General features: G+C 45.4%; 1 protein-coding gene and 1 pseudogene across 27 annotated transcripts in view; one reads left to right on the top strand and one right to left on the bottom strand.

Moving 5' to 3' along the window:
• Nucleotides 1-12867, bottom strand: part of PRMT7 (protein arginine methyltransferase 7) — a 64934-nt gene extending 52067 nt beyond the window's left edge. For 10 of the 27 annotated variants that reach the window (XR_013530097.1, XR_013530099.1, XR_013530096.1 and 7 more), the window contains exons 1-3: nt 12734-12867; nt 7472-7643; nt 2166-2202 (exon numbers count right to left, since the gene is read on the bottom strand). Coding sequence is in view for 18 of the 27 variants with exons in the window: in XM_054248847.2 (XP_054104822.1) it covers nt 2166-2202; nt 7472-7575 (141 nt within the window). In the remaining 9 variants the exon portion in view is untranslated. Of the gene's footprint in view, nt 1-2165; nt 2203-5036; nt 5286-7471; nt 7644-12072 lie in introns of all 27 variants that reach the window. The other 17 variants (XR_013530100.1, XM_054248851.2, XM_035282300.3 and 14 more) reach the window with 8 other exon arrangements.
• On the top strand, nt 10161-10246 carry LOC118149815 (small nucleolar RNA U13; annotated as a pseudogene).
• Nucleotides 12868-12873: the final 6 nt, after the last annotated feature.

The following is a 12873-nucleotide window of genomic DNA, read 5'->3' as shown; positions in this document are numbered from 1 at the left end:
CAGAAATACAACCAAAGAAAAAAATGTTTTGATCATTGAGAAGTACACTTCTAAACTCACAGGCAAAAGACTAAACTAGATTGGAATTAGAAAATATCTACAACTGAATATTCTTTAAAATTACCTGGCCGGGTGCAGTGACTCACACCTGTAAACCCAGCACTTTGGGAGGCCAAGGCGGGTGGATCTCCCAAGGCCAGGAGTTTGAGACCAGCCTGGCTAACATGGTGAAACCCCTGTCTCTACTGAAAATACAAAGACTTAGCCGGGCATAGTGCTGCACACCTATAATCCCAGCTGCTCAGGAGGCTGAGATGGGAGAACAATTTTTTTAAGATAAAAAAAATGATAAGCAGTATCCTCAACTGTAAACCAGGGATGGCACAGCCTTCACTTTAAGGATGCCATTAAATTAGTTGTCATTTTTCAATGACTCAGTTTTGAAGATACTACAGTGAAACTGGAACCCTTTTTGAAGGCATGTGGCAGTATCTATCAAGAATCATACCATGTTCATAACCCTAGACTATACCAAAGATATACGCATGGTAAATAAGCACATGAAAAGATATTTGATGGCTGGGTGCTTTGGCTCACACCTGTAATCCCAGCATTTTGGGAGGTCGAGGCAGGTGGATCACTTGACCTCATAAGTTCAAGACCAGCCTGGGCAATACAGCGAAACCCCATCTCTACAAAAAATACAAAAACTAGCCAGGCGTGGTGGTGTGCATGTAATCGCAGCTGCTGGGAAGGCTGAGGTTGGAGGATTGCTTAAGGCCAGGAAGTCAAGGCCATAGTGGAGCTGAGATCACACTACTGCACTGGATGGTAGACCCTGTCTCAAAAATATAAAATTAAATTATAATTAAAAATAAAAATTAAAACTACAATGAAGGCCAGGCACGGTGGTACGTGCCTGTCTTCCCATCTACTTGGGAGGCTGAGGCAGGAGAACTGCTTGAACCTGGGAGGCGGAGGTTGCAGTGAGCCAAGATCTCGCCACTGCACTCCAGCCTGGGCGACAGAGCAAGACTCCATCTCAGAAAAAAAAAAATTTAGTTCACAGAAGCCCAGACAATGGTTGCTGCTGAGGGAGAGGAGAGGTATTGATTAGAGGATCTGATGCTTCAGTTAGACAGGATGAATAAGTTCTGGAGATCTACTGTACAGCATGGTGAGCTATAGTTAATAATGCACACTTAAAAATTAGTAAGTGAGGCCAGGAGTGGTGGCTCATGTCTGTAATCCAAGCACTTTGGTAGGCCAAGGTGGGCAGATCACCTGAGGTCAGAAGTTCAGGACCACCCTGACAAACATGGTGAAACCCCATCTCTACCAAAAACACAAAATTAGCTGGGCGTGGTGGCACATGCCTATAATCCTAGCTACTCGGGAGGCTGAGGCAGCAGAGTCCCTTGAACCTGGGAGGCAGAGGTTGTGGTGAGCCGAGATCGAGCCACTGCACTCCAGCCTGGGCAACAAGAGCAAAACTCCCTCTCAAAAACAAACAAAAAATTACTAAGTGAAGCTGAGCGATGTGGCTCATGCCTATAATCCCAGCACTTTGGGAGGCCGAGCTGGGTGGATCATGAGGTCAAGAGATCAAGACCATCCTGGCAACACAGTGAAACCTTGTCTCTGTAAAAAATACAAAAATTTATAGCTGAGTGTGGTGGCACACACCTGTAGTCCCAGCTACTCTGGAGGCTGAGGCAGAATTGCTTGAACCTGGGAGACAGAAGTTGCAGTGAGCCGAGACTGCACCACTGCACTCCAGCCTGGTAACAGAGTGAGACTCTGTCTCAAAAAAAAAATTACTGAGTATATCTTAAATATTCTCACCACGCACAATAAAGTATGAGGTGACAGATATGTTAATTAGCTTGATTTAATCATTTACACCATATACATATATTCATCACATTGTATATCATAAACACACACAATTTTTATTTGTCAATTCTATCCTGATAAAGCTGAGAGATTTTTAAAAAAACAGAGTCAGAAGTAGGACTCAGCCTCCCAACTGATTTCCTGACCACTACACCATACTGCCTCTCTGTATCATTTTAACATCATGACTCCCAGGGATTTTTAACCTTCTTGTAATCCAAGAATTCAAAACACCCCATATCAAGAGAATAGTTTCCTTTAACACTTACTCTGTCTTTGTCATGTAGCATATCTGCATAGGATGACCTAAAAAACAAAAAATGACAGGTAACCTTTACATGATACACATCAACACATGAAAGTATTCATACATACCTAAACAGAACAAACGCGTCATGTATTTTAAAGTATTTTTGGGTTTCCATGCCTCAGCCTCCCAGGTAGCTGGGATTATAGGCACTTGCCACTATGCCTGGCTAATTTTTGTATTTTCAGTAGAGATGGGGTTTCACCATGTTGTCCAGGCTGATCTCGAATTCCTGACCTCAAGTGATCAACCTGCCTCGGCCTCTCCAAGTGCTGGGATAACAGGCATGAGCCACTGTGCCTGGCCTCTTTTTTTTTTTTTTTTTTTTTAGAAACACGGTCTCGCTATGTCAACCAGGCTGGAGTGCAGTGGCTATGAACAGCCTCAATCACTGAGCACCGCAGTCTTGAACTCCTTAGCCCAAGAGAACCTCTTGCCTCAGCTCTGAAACAGCTAGAACTACAAGCATCCATCACTGCACCTGGCCATTTTATTTTAATAGTTTTAAGATGTTATTGTCTAGTGCTGTAGAAAAAAAGTCTCAGAGAAAAATGTTCTCAGACCTAAATATGCTCCAGTAGTCAACCCTGTCACGGTAATTCCACAGCCACTAGCATCCTGATCTTGTTATATATTTTCCTCCTCAGGAAAAACTCAGACTCAGTCTGCCTAATACTTGACCTAACCTTGCATACATCTGTGCCTGCAGATAACTACTGATGCTAACATTAAGGAGAACAGCTGAGGAAAGAGAAGCACTCTCACACACCCACTGTGTATGTGACAGGTATCCCACTGGGCATGTTCACTTATCATCATCAGGGAAAACTAGGAGTTCACCAATACTGTACTAAAGGGAGGAGAGTCACTTTTCCATATTTCCTACTACAGTAATTCACACATCTGAAAACCCTCAGGCAGGGTCTGGATGAGCACCCAGAACTAGGTAGGCCCTCCCATGCTTTCTGGGAATTGCAGGGGACAGCTAAGGAACTCACACTAAAACAGAGGCCCTCCAGGCCTGGGTCAACACCAGAATCACTAGAAAGCTTATTTGAAACACAGAGCCCCAGAACACGAACAGGCGCGCGCGTACATGAGTGTGTGTGTACACACACACACACACACACACACCCCCCACACAATCTCTCTCTCTCTCTCTGATCAAGAAGACTGGACTAATGTGCTCCAGGCAATTGCACCACGAGGTCCACCTCATTCTTTCAGTGTACCATTCCTCAAAGTGTGGAATGTGGACCGCCTGTGGCACAATTGCCTGGAGCATATTAGCAGCCTTCTGGGGTGGGGGGGGAAGAGTGTGTATGTGTGTAAGAACGAGGTTCTTGCTAGGCACGTTGGCTCACGCCTGTAATCCCAGCACTTTGGGAGGCAGAGGCAAGCAAATCACCTGAGGCCAGGAGTTCGATACCAGCCTGGCCAACAAGGCAAAATGTTGTCACTACCATACTACAAAAATTAGCTGGGCATGGTGGCACACACCTGTAATCCTGGCAAAAAAACAAAAAGAAAACCAAAAAAAGCACGAGATTCTTTTGTTCTCATGGCACATTAAGGCTTTTTTATCTGAAGCCAGCTAAAGATGCATAACTGAAATGTAGTCCTTTCTACCTCTGCCCAGTTTTTATTTTATTTATTTTTCTGAGATGGAGTCTCACTCTGTAGTACAGGCTGGAGTGCAGTGGAGCGATCTCGGCTCACTGCAACCTCTGCCTCCCAGTAGTTCAAGCAATTCTCCTGCCTCAGCCTCCCCAGTAGCTGGGATTACAGGCACATGCCACTACAACTGGCTGAATTTTGTATTTTTAGTAGAGACAGGGTTTCACCACATTGGTCAGGCTGGTCTTAAACTCCTGACCTCATGATCCACCCGCCTCAGTCTCTCAATGTGCTAGGATTACAGGTGTGAGCTACCGAGACTGGCCTGGACGTTATTTTCTGAGTGACTGAGATACTAAACAGGAGAGAAAAGATTGGATTATGTTTTGGAACACTCACCAAGAGCAGTGTGGGAGAGAGCTGGAAGAGAAGAGAGCTGGGGATATTGCAGTCTCAGAGCAGAGGCAGCAGAGGAGGAGAGGAGACAGCTCAGGAGAGCTTGAGTTTGGTAACTCACTAGATGTGATGGAGGGAGAGAGAAGATTCAAGAAGCAACAAGACTTCTGGTTAGAATGACAAAGTAGATGGGGAGGCAAGGGAGAACCCAGGAGGAATGTGTGGTATGGGGGAGAGGAACACGATGGTGATTAGGTGTTTCAGTTTGGACATCCACATAGAGCTGCCAATGACAGGTAGAATTTTGGGTCTGGAGACAGAATTTGCAGTTGTTAGAATTGAAACCAGGAGAGGTTGCAGTCTCTCAATGGGGTGTGGAATGCGAAAGGTAGAGGGCTGAAGAAGGAATCCTGGAATAGCTAAGGAGGCAAAAGGAGAAGGGTGGGAGAGATGGCCAGTGTGGAAAGGAAGAAGGGAGTGTCCAGCAGGGTCAGAGGCACTGGGAAGTCCTGGATGCTAATGACTGACATCAGCTGCAGGAGTGAGCAGGTAGTGGTTACTGAGTGATGTCAACAGGTGAAACCCCATCTCTACAAAAATTAGCCAGGCATGGTGGAAACTGTTTGTAATCCCAGCTACCCAGGAGGCTGAGGCAGGAAAATCACTTGAACCTGGGAGGCGGAGCCTGCACTGAACTGAGACAATGCCACTGTACTCCAGGCTGGGCAACAGAGCAAGACTCTGTCTCAACAACAAAACAAGAAAATAAAGTCCAAAATGTTTAGAAATATTTTAAGTGGCCATACGCTGTAGCTCATACCTGTAATCCCAGCACTTTGGGAGGCCCAGGCGGGCAGATGACAAGGTCAGGAGATCAAGACCATCCTGGCCAACATAGTGAAACCTCATCTCTAATAAAAATTAGCTGGGCGTGGTGGCGCGCACCTGTAATCCCAGCTACTCAGGAGGCTGAAGCAGCCTCCAAATCGCTTGACGCAGGGAGTCAGAGGTCGCAGTGAACCGAGAATGCACTAATGCACTCCAGCCTGATGACAGATCGAGACTCCATCTCAAAAAAAAAAAAAGAGAAATATTTTAAGCTCTTACTCTGTACCAGACACTATATTACCTTTAATCATTAATTGTATAATACTGTGAGATAATGTGTTATTATATTGAAGTACATATTATTTTATATTAAGGCTCAGAGAAGTAACTTGGCCAAGAGTAGAGAAATGGCAGAGCTTGGACTTAAACTCACGTTCCTCTTCCTGCATTTTGCTACCACCCTTTACAAAATGACCCTGCCTACGATTTCAGCAGCCTCTCTCTCTTACCATAACCCTACTTTTGTACCACACTCCAGCCATGCTAAACTGCTACCTGCTCCCCAAACTGCCCCATCTGTTTTTGGTGTTTTTTTCTGTTTTTTTTTTTTTTTTTTTTGTGAGACAGCGTCTTACTGTGTTGCCCAGGCTGGACGTAAACTCTTGGGAACAAGCAATCCTCCTGCCTTGGCCTCCCAAGTGGCTGGGACTACCGGTGTGGGCCACTGCACACAGCCACAAACTGGCTCATCTGAAATCTTACATGGAATCCCTGCTGCTCAGACTTAAACTTCTCGTCCTTTAGAATTGAGAAATTATTCAAACATCACCTCACCTCCCAAGTTTAGCTGGTTCTTGTTGCTTCCATGACCTTTTGTGCCCATTCACACCTTTATCTCACTACACCGTAAAAAAAAAATTTTTTTTTTTTGAGACAGTCTCACTCTGTTACCCGGGCTAGAGTGCAGTGGCACAATCTTGGGCTTATTGCAACCTCCACCTCTCAAGTTCAAGTGATTCCCCTGCCTCAGCCTCCCAAGTAGCTGGGATGACAGGCACGTGCCACTACGCACAGCTAATTTTTGTATTTTTATTAGAGACGAGGTTTCACCATGTTGGCCAGGATGGTCTTGATCTCCTGACCTTGTGATCTGCCCACTGTAAGCTCCCAAAGTATTAGCTGGGATTATAGGCATGAGCCACCTTGCCCAGCCTTTATAATGTAATTCTTTTTTTTTTTTTTGAGATGAAGTCTCACTCTGTCTCCCAGGCTGGAATACAGTGGCACAATCTCAGCTTACTACAGCCTCCGCCTCCCAGGTTCAAGGGATTCCCCTGCCTCAGCATCCCAAGTAGCTGGGGTTACAGAGCACCCGCCACTATGCCCAGCTAATTTTTGTATTTTTAGTAGAGATGGGGCTTCACATATTGGCCAAGCTGGTTTTGAACTCCTGACCTTGTGATCCACCCACCTCAGCCTCCCAAAGTGCTGGGATTACAGGCAAAAGCCAATGTGCCTGGCCTGTGCTGTAATTTTTTATGTGCCTGTCTTCCACAAAACTGCACGGTCCTTGAAGATGAGAACAGGATCTTCTTCATCTTGGTATCCACAGCCTTAGCACAGTGATAGCACGCCAAATGCACTTAACGATTGCTACATAACAACTCACATACTTTTAAATGTTTCTTCTAAGGGGCAAAAAAGTATTTTTGGCTGGGCACAGTGGCTCATGCCTATAATCCCAGCACTTTGGGAGGCCAAGGTGGACAGATCACCTACGTTCAGAAGTTTGAGACCAGCCTGGCCAACATGGTGAAACCCCATCTCTACTAAAAACACAAAAGATTTCCATGGATCATATCCTTAAAAAAAAAAAGAAAAAACACACACAAAAGATTAGCCAGGCATGGTGGCAGGCGCCTGTAATTCTAGCTACTCAGGAGGCTGAGACAGGAAAATTGCTTGAACCCGGGAGGTAGAGGTTGCAGTGAGCTGAGACTGCACATCACTCCAGCCTGGGCAACAGAGCAAGGCTCAGTCTCAATTTAAAAAAAAAAAAGGCATTTTCATTCTTTTCATTCAAAAGAACTTAACCATATGATAATGAACATGTCACCATTTCAGTGAGGCAAGTAAATGATTCAACTTCATCAACACTACTACAACTTGGGCTTCCTTTGCTCCACTAAACAGATGCTGAGGCTCTATTAAGGCTGCTACAAAATGTCTGAAGCTCCAAACAGGCATGACTTTGCCTAACTGCCACATATACCTACCTGGCTGAGCAGATTTGCTCAGGACCAACACCCAGCCCTCATCATAAACACTGGGTTAGAGCCCAGCCCATGCTCAGATTGGATCCCAAGGCATCTGCTTTGGGATCAAGTGCCCCACCCCAGTGCAGCCTGCTGTAAACCAACCCAGTACCTTGCAATCTCCTGGTGGTAATCGTAGTGTTCATCCTCCTCCACCCACTCCACGGACCCTGTGGTCGGATTCGCCCGACTACAAAAGATCTTCATGATGCCCATCAGCTCCCAGTTTTTGCACAGAAAAGCAGCCTCACCAGTTCCTGTGGACAAGTCTGATGGTCAGAAACCTATTAACATCAGAAGGAAACAGGAGGTATATAAATAAACAAATATTAAAAAAAAATCTATTAACAACATAATGCCCCGAAATGTGGAAGGGGAAGGAGAGACAAAAAGGGGGGAAAAATCAAGAAATTGACAGAAATTTCAAAGCCACTGACAGTATTTGTTAATCAATATTTAAATGTTTTCAGCAGGAGTCACTTAGTTTTATATTCAGCCTATAACATTAAAAAACTGCAACAGATTCGTACAGAGGTCTGGAAACTTCAGCAGGCCTCAGTGCTTCCAAAAGGGTCCAATGAACCTCACAGGTTCATCTAGGTACAGCCCTCAAGGCTAGGAAGAGGAGAAGAGATGGATGGTGGTAAAGAAGTGCCACCCATACTGCCTTAGCATACTGAACACTTAGCTTAAGGAAAAATATGAAGATAAAGCAAGTCAAACCAGGAAACTTTCATGTAAACAATAAATCGCAGTCACATGTAAACCTAAAAATGGATAATCCCTGGAATATAATGATGAGCAAAAACAGCAAATCACACCACATATGCAATATGATTCCATTTCTATAAAATTTATAGCTATGCAAAATGGAATAATACATTCTTCAGAGATCACACTAAAAAGCATAGTAGGGAATCAGGATAGTTCATGTCTAAGAGACAAGGGAAAGAGATGGGATCAAGGAGAGGTACACAGTAGACTTCAAAAGTATTGTTCTTTTTCTTAAATTGGGCGGTGGAAACACGTATGTTCATATTAGCATTCTTTTTACTTTTTTTTTTTTTAAAGAGATGGGGTCTGGTTATGTTGCCCAGGCTGGACTCAAACTCCTGGGCTCAAACATTCTTTCTGCCTCAGCCACCCCTGTAGCTGGGATTACAAGTGAGTGCTCCACACCCAGCTAATATGAGCATTTTTTATGCTTCATTTTTTTTTAGTGATTACTTCTTATCTATTCAAATTTTAAGAACAATTTTTAAAATCCTTTCTCCATCTAAAAAAAATTTTGCTTCAAATAAATAAAATGTCACCAGATTCACATCTTCTATGGCCTGTCTCCCCAAAAGATCTATTTCTGGGAAGCAGAGAAACACCACCCACCACTCAAAGTCTAAAGGCACTCCTCTGCAGGTGTGGGCTCTCCCAACACCCACCCCCTTACCATTCAGAAAACAATAGGTGTTCTACACTGCCCTTCCTTTCTTGTTAAACACTGGTGCATCCTCAGGAAACCTTAGAAAGAATGCCTACTCTAAACTTTCCTATGGCTTTTTATTGGCCAGAGTTTTTTTCTTTTGAAATTATCTAGAGTAAATGAACATGGAATTCTTACACAAATAGATGAGAAACAGGCTGGGTGTGGTGGCTCACACCTGCAATCCCAGAGCTTTGGGAGGCCAAGGCAGGCGCATCACCTGAAGTCAGGAGTTCCAAGACCAGCCTGGCCAATAAGGTGAAACCCCCGTCTCTACTAAAAATACAAAAATTGGCTAGGCATGGTGGCGCGCGTCTGAATTCCCAGCTACTCAGGAGGCTGAGGCAGGAGAATTGCTTGAACCTGGGAGGCAAAGGTTGCAGTGAGCCGAGATCACACCACCGCACTCTATCCTGAGCGATGGAGTAAGACTCTGTCCAAAAAACAAACAAAAAAAGCAAATAGATGAGAAACAATCTTCCCTGAACAAACACAGGCAGGTCACTGACCTGGTTCAAAGTAGACAATCTGTCCAGGTCAAACTCTCCTTCTAAAACCCCGGCATACCTATCTCCTAGTCTAATGGCTTTCAAACTTTCTGACAACCCCAGTAAGAAATATACTTTACAATCAGACTCAATACATACACCTGCATATACGCATATAACTAAAAGTTCCACAAAATCATACTGATTTCCTATGAACAAGGCCCTCTGATACGCTCTATTTCATTTTCACTGTTTTTAAGAGATGGAATCTCCCTGCTGTCCAGGCTGGAGCACAGTGGCTATTCACAGGCATGATCATCCCACTGAACTACAGCCTTGAACTCCTAGACTCAAGCAATCCTCCTACATCAGCATGCACCACGGTACCCAGCTTCACCTTTACTTGCTGGTCAGGACCCACCAATGGGTGGCAACCTGCAGCCTAACAGCACTGCTATAATCCACTCTATCTCATGTACTAACACTTATTTGGCAGATAGAATGTCTAGAACTATCAGAATCTGTAATGTGCATTAGAAAACTGTGTCCAACAAATGCTGGAGAAAGAAATGGCCATTTCTGGCTGAATGTTCAGGGAAGACTTAAAAGGTGGATTCGACTGAGGCAGGAGGAGAAGCGGGGTATGTGGAGGGAGAAGGCATTTCATCTGATTAGAAAGACTTGGATAATCATGCACATTGAATCAATCAGTTTGGCTGAAGGAAAACTGAATCAGGTGTCAAACATGTCAATAGGATCCATATGGTGGAGTCCTGAAATACTAATCCTGTGGTCCAGGTGGAATTACTTCTGAAGTCACTTAAAGGTTAAGAGTGATCCTTTTGTAGTTCAAAAGCGTGATGACAGGGTGTTCACGCACCTGTGTCAGATGTGCCTCCCACAAACTTTTACCTATCTGAAGTGGAAAAAAAGAAAAACCAGTAAAAAAAACTTTAGGCCAGGCACTATGGCTCACGCCTGTAATCCTAGCACTTTGGGAGGCCAAGGTGGGTGGATCACCTGAGGTCAGGAGTTCAAGACCAGCCTGGCCATCATAGTGAAACCCCATCTTTAAAAAAAAAAATTTAATCCATAGAATTCCTTTCTTGTCTGTGATGCTGCTGAGTCTAAAACCAGGACAACAGTGTCTTTTCAAAACCTGGAAACCGGTTAGGTGGTGGCTCAGGCCTGTAATCCCAGCACTTTGGGAGACCGAGGCGGGTGGATCACCTGAGGCCAGGAGTTCAAAGACCAGCCTGGCCAACATGGCGAAACCCCGTCTCTACTAAAAATACAAAAAATTAGCTGGGGCATGGTGGCACGAACCTGTAATCCCTGCTACTTGGGGAGGCTGAGGCAGGAGAATCGCTTCAACCTGGGAGGAGGAGGTTGCAGTGAGCCAAGATCATGCCACTGCACTCCAGCCTGGGCTATGGAGCAAGACTGTCTCAAAACAAACAAAACAAAAAGCAAACAAACCTGGAACTATGTCTTGTGTTAACAATTTTATGAAGGCATGAACCTCTTCTGGTGGGCACTACACACCTTATATGGCTAAATGCCTTCATCCATTATTATTTGTCCTCTCCCAGAAGGAGCCTACACTAGATTCAGGGGATATTCTCTGAACCCCTCCTCATTCTCCAAGAATTGCAAACTCACATGGTCATTTACAAGGAGGAAATAGAAACCATCATGCCAAGCCCTAATTGTATTACTAGTCAGACTGCAGAGCAGATAGTCCATTCAATCATTCAAAATGTATTTGCTAGGGGGTGGTGGCTCACACCTGCGATCCCAGCACTTTGGGAGGCCTAGGTGCAAGATCTCTTCAGTCTGACCGTTCCAGACCAGCCTGCACGACAGAGCGAGACCCCGTTCTCTACAAAAAATAAAAAAATTAGCTGGGCATGGTGGCGCATGCCTGTAATCCCAGCTACTCAAGAGGCTGAGGCAGGAGAATTGCTTGAACCCAGGAGGCGGAGGTTGCGGTGAGCCGAGATCGCGCCATTGCACTCCAGCCTGGGTAACAAGAGCAAAACTCCGTCTCAAAAAAAAAAAAAAAAAAAATTAATTAGGCCAAATGACCTGTGCCTGTAGTACCAGTTACTCCCAGCTACTCAGGAGGCTGAGGTAGGAGAATCACTAGAGCCTGGAAGGCAGAGGTTTCAGTGAGCCCAGATGGCGCCAGTAAACTCCAGCCTGGGTGACAGAGTGAGCCCGTCTTAAAAAAAAAAAAAAATATATATATATATATATATATATATATATACACACACACACACACACACACACACGCATATATTAAAATTAAGTAAGCATATATTAAAATTAATAATTAGCCGAGTGTAGTGGCGCGTGCTTGTAGTCTCAGCTACTCGGGAGGCCGAGGTGAGAGGATCGCTTGAGCCCAGGAGGTCAAGGCTGCAGTGAGCCTTGATCACACCACTGCACTCAGCCTAGGCAGCAAAGTGAGAGTGTGTCTCAAAAAAATAACTAAATTTATTAAATACCGTCTATGTTCCAGGCACTGTATTAGGGACTGGAGCCACCACCACAAACTAGAGAGCTTAGACTCTAATGACAGAGTAACACAAATTACAGACTACATGAATGCAAGAAATACACAGAGCGCTGTAGAGAGTGAACACCAAGGTTACAGAACTCTGAGGAAGGTAGCATTTGAGACTTACAAGACAGACCAGGATAAAAGCTGGGGAAGAGGTTTTACACGTCACGAATCCTTACCCCAACTTTCCCAAGAGAAACCCCTTAGGTAGAAAGAATAGGTGCATAAGCAAAATGTGCCAAAAGCCTGTGCGACCGAAGCACTTTTGCAGAAGCCCACTCCTCATCTCCTATCGCAACTTCTGCTCAATCAAGCTGGGCCTTCCTTGTCCACTTCCGAAAGGCGTTCGGATTTTGTTCTAAAAGCAGTGGGAGCCACTCAAGGGTTTTAAGCAGAACCATATCCACACTGGGTGTATGCTTTTACAGGACCACTCCAGCTGGCGTGTAGTGAATACACGCCTCTCCAGTTACTCAGAACACAGTGAGTGGGAAAGATATCAGCAGGTCGGTCAGAGAACCGTGGCCCAGTTAGGGGGTGCGATGCTTGGAGCTACTGCGGTCTCTAGCTGAGAAGCGGCGCCAGTCACAAGTACTGCGACCCAGCCCCGCAAGCGGCAAGCACCCGACTGGACTGCAGAGCCGGGGGTCAGCTTGGAACCTCGCTCCCCTGCAGGTCAGGGTGCTCCGACTCTCCCCACTCGGACTCTAGAAAAGTCCCTAGAGTCCAAGTACGCCCACGCCAGGCTCCTTTGCCGAAGCCCTGGTGCTGATGACATGATGCTGGCTGCACCCCGAACTCCAAAGCGACTCCATCTTCCCAGCACACCCAGCGCCTCACCCGCCGCGGAAACTCCTCAGCTCGCCTCCGCTGCTATCACCATTTTGCCAAGGCCAGCGCACGAAGCGAGACCTCGGCTACGCGCGAGAACTGTGCGGGGCACCGGTCCCAAGGCGGAACTGGAAGGCAATCCCATCGCA

Source organism: Callithrix jacchus, chromosome 20 (genome assembly GCF_049354715.1).
Source record: "Callithrix jacchus isolate 240 chromosome 20, calJac240_pri, whole genome shotgun sequence".
Lineage (NCBI taxonomy): Eukaryota > Metazoa > Chordata > Mammalia > Primates > Cebidae > Callithrix > Callithrix jacchus.
The sequence above is the reverse complement of the archived record's forward strand: the minus strand, read 5'-3'. Positions and strand labels throughout refer to the sequence as shown.